Raw genomic sequence first — 1,265 nt, 5'->3', positions numbered from 1 at the left:
AGCTGGAGCCGGCGGCTGCCCCGGGGCCCAGTGACCGCAGGCGCGCTCCCCCAGAGGGAAGGGGTGGTGAAGGGGGAGGTTGTCCCAGGTTCCCAGCCCTCTGAGCAGGTGTTGGAATAAAGCGATAGCCCATGACTGAGTTAGTGGTGCGGGGTCTGGAGCACAGTTAGTTCTGGGAATAGCTCAGCCAGGAAAGGGGCACGCGCGTTCCTTTGTTGGTGACCAAACGTGGCAGAACCGGGCTCCTGCGTGTCCCTGGAAGGCGCGTCTGCAGTAAAGTGGGAGGACTGTTCTGAGCTTCGGCCGCGCGCTTCCTCCCCCTCCGGGCAGTGTCCTGAGATCCCAGCGTGAGGCCGCTGTGACCCGCGGCCGGCCTTGGGGTTGACCATGGCCCCTTGTCCTGTCCGCTCTGCCTCTAGCTTAGGGGCAGCAGGAGCTCCACCTGACCAGCCACGTGTCATTATTATTATTATTATTATTATTTATTACTAGAGGCCCGGTGCACGAAATTCGTGCACAGGTAGTGTCCCTAGACCTGGCTGGTGATCAGGGCTGATCCCGAGGGGTCTTCCGGCTGCTGGCTGGGGCCTGCCTTCATTCCGCGCTGCCCCCTGGTGGTCAGTGCATGTCATAGCCAGTGGTCAAACTCCAGAGGGGGAGATTTGCATATTACCCTTTAATTATATAGGATTCTTTTAAATATATTTTCATTGATTTTTTTTTTTTTTTACAGAGAGGAAGGGAGAGGGATTAGAGAGAAACAGCGATGAGAGAGAAACACCGATCAGCCGCCTCCTGCCCACCCCCTACTGGGGACGGAGCCTGCAACCCGGGTACATGCCCTTGACTGGAATCGAACCCGGGACTCTTCAGTCCGAGGGCTGGCGCGCTACCCACTGAGCAACACTGGCCGGGCCCCCAGTCACATGTTATTTTGTGATGCGTTTTAAAGGGCGGAATCTCTTTCTCGCTACCTCGCTTGGACACTGGTGCAGTGGTAGGAACACCCACGTGGCCAGAACGTTCCTGACAAATTCTCTGTGTCCCCCGGGGAGTCCGGCCATCTGTTCCTTCTTTGACGGGGACCTGTGGTGGGCGGGGTGTCCTGGTGGGTGAAGGGAAGGCAGAGGTGGTACATGCGTGGCCAGCGGGGGTGGCTTCAGCCTGCGTGGCCTGGCCTGGCCTGGGGGGTAGGGGGTACGGGGACCGGCCGCCCTGCTGCGGGGTTCAAGGTGGCGGTGCCCGTCCGGCTGGGCCCTGGATTG

At 59.6% G+C, this 1,265-nt stretch overlaps 1 protein-coding gene across 1 annotated transcript in view; it reads left to right on the top strand.

Annotated features, from left to right (window-relative positions):
* Positions 1–446, top strand: part of CFAP161 (cilia and flagella associated protein 161) — a 7,541-nt gene extending 7,095 nt beyond the window's left edge. Inside the window, exon 6 of the mRNA XM_006767974.1 lies at positions 420–446. Coding sequence (XP_006768037.1) covers positions 420–446 — 27 coding nt within the window. The remainder of the gene's footprint in view (positions 1–419) is intronic.
* The last annotated feature ends 819 nt before the right edge of the window (positions 447–1,265 follow it).

This window comes from Myotis davidii, unplaced genomic scaffold (genome assembly GCF_000327345.1).
Source record: "Myotis davidii unplaced genomic scaffold, ASM32734v1 scaffold1103, whole genome shotgun sequence".
NCBI lineage: Eukaryota > Metazoa > Chordata > Mammalia > Chiroptera > Vespertilionidae > Myotis > Myotis davidii.
This window is presented reverse-complemented; position numbering and strand designations above follow the sequence as displayed.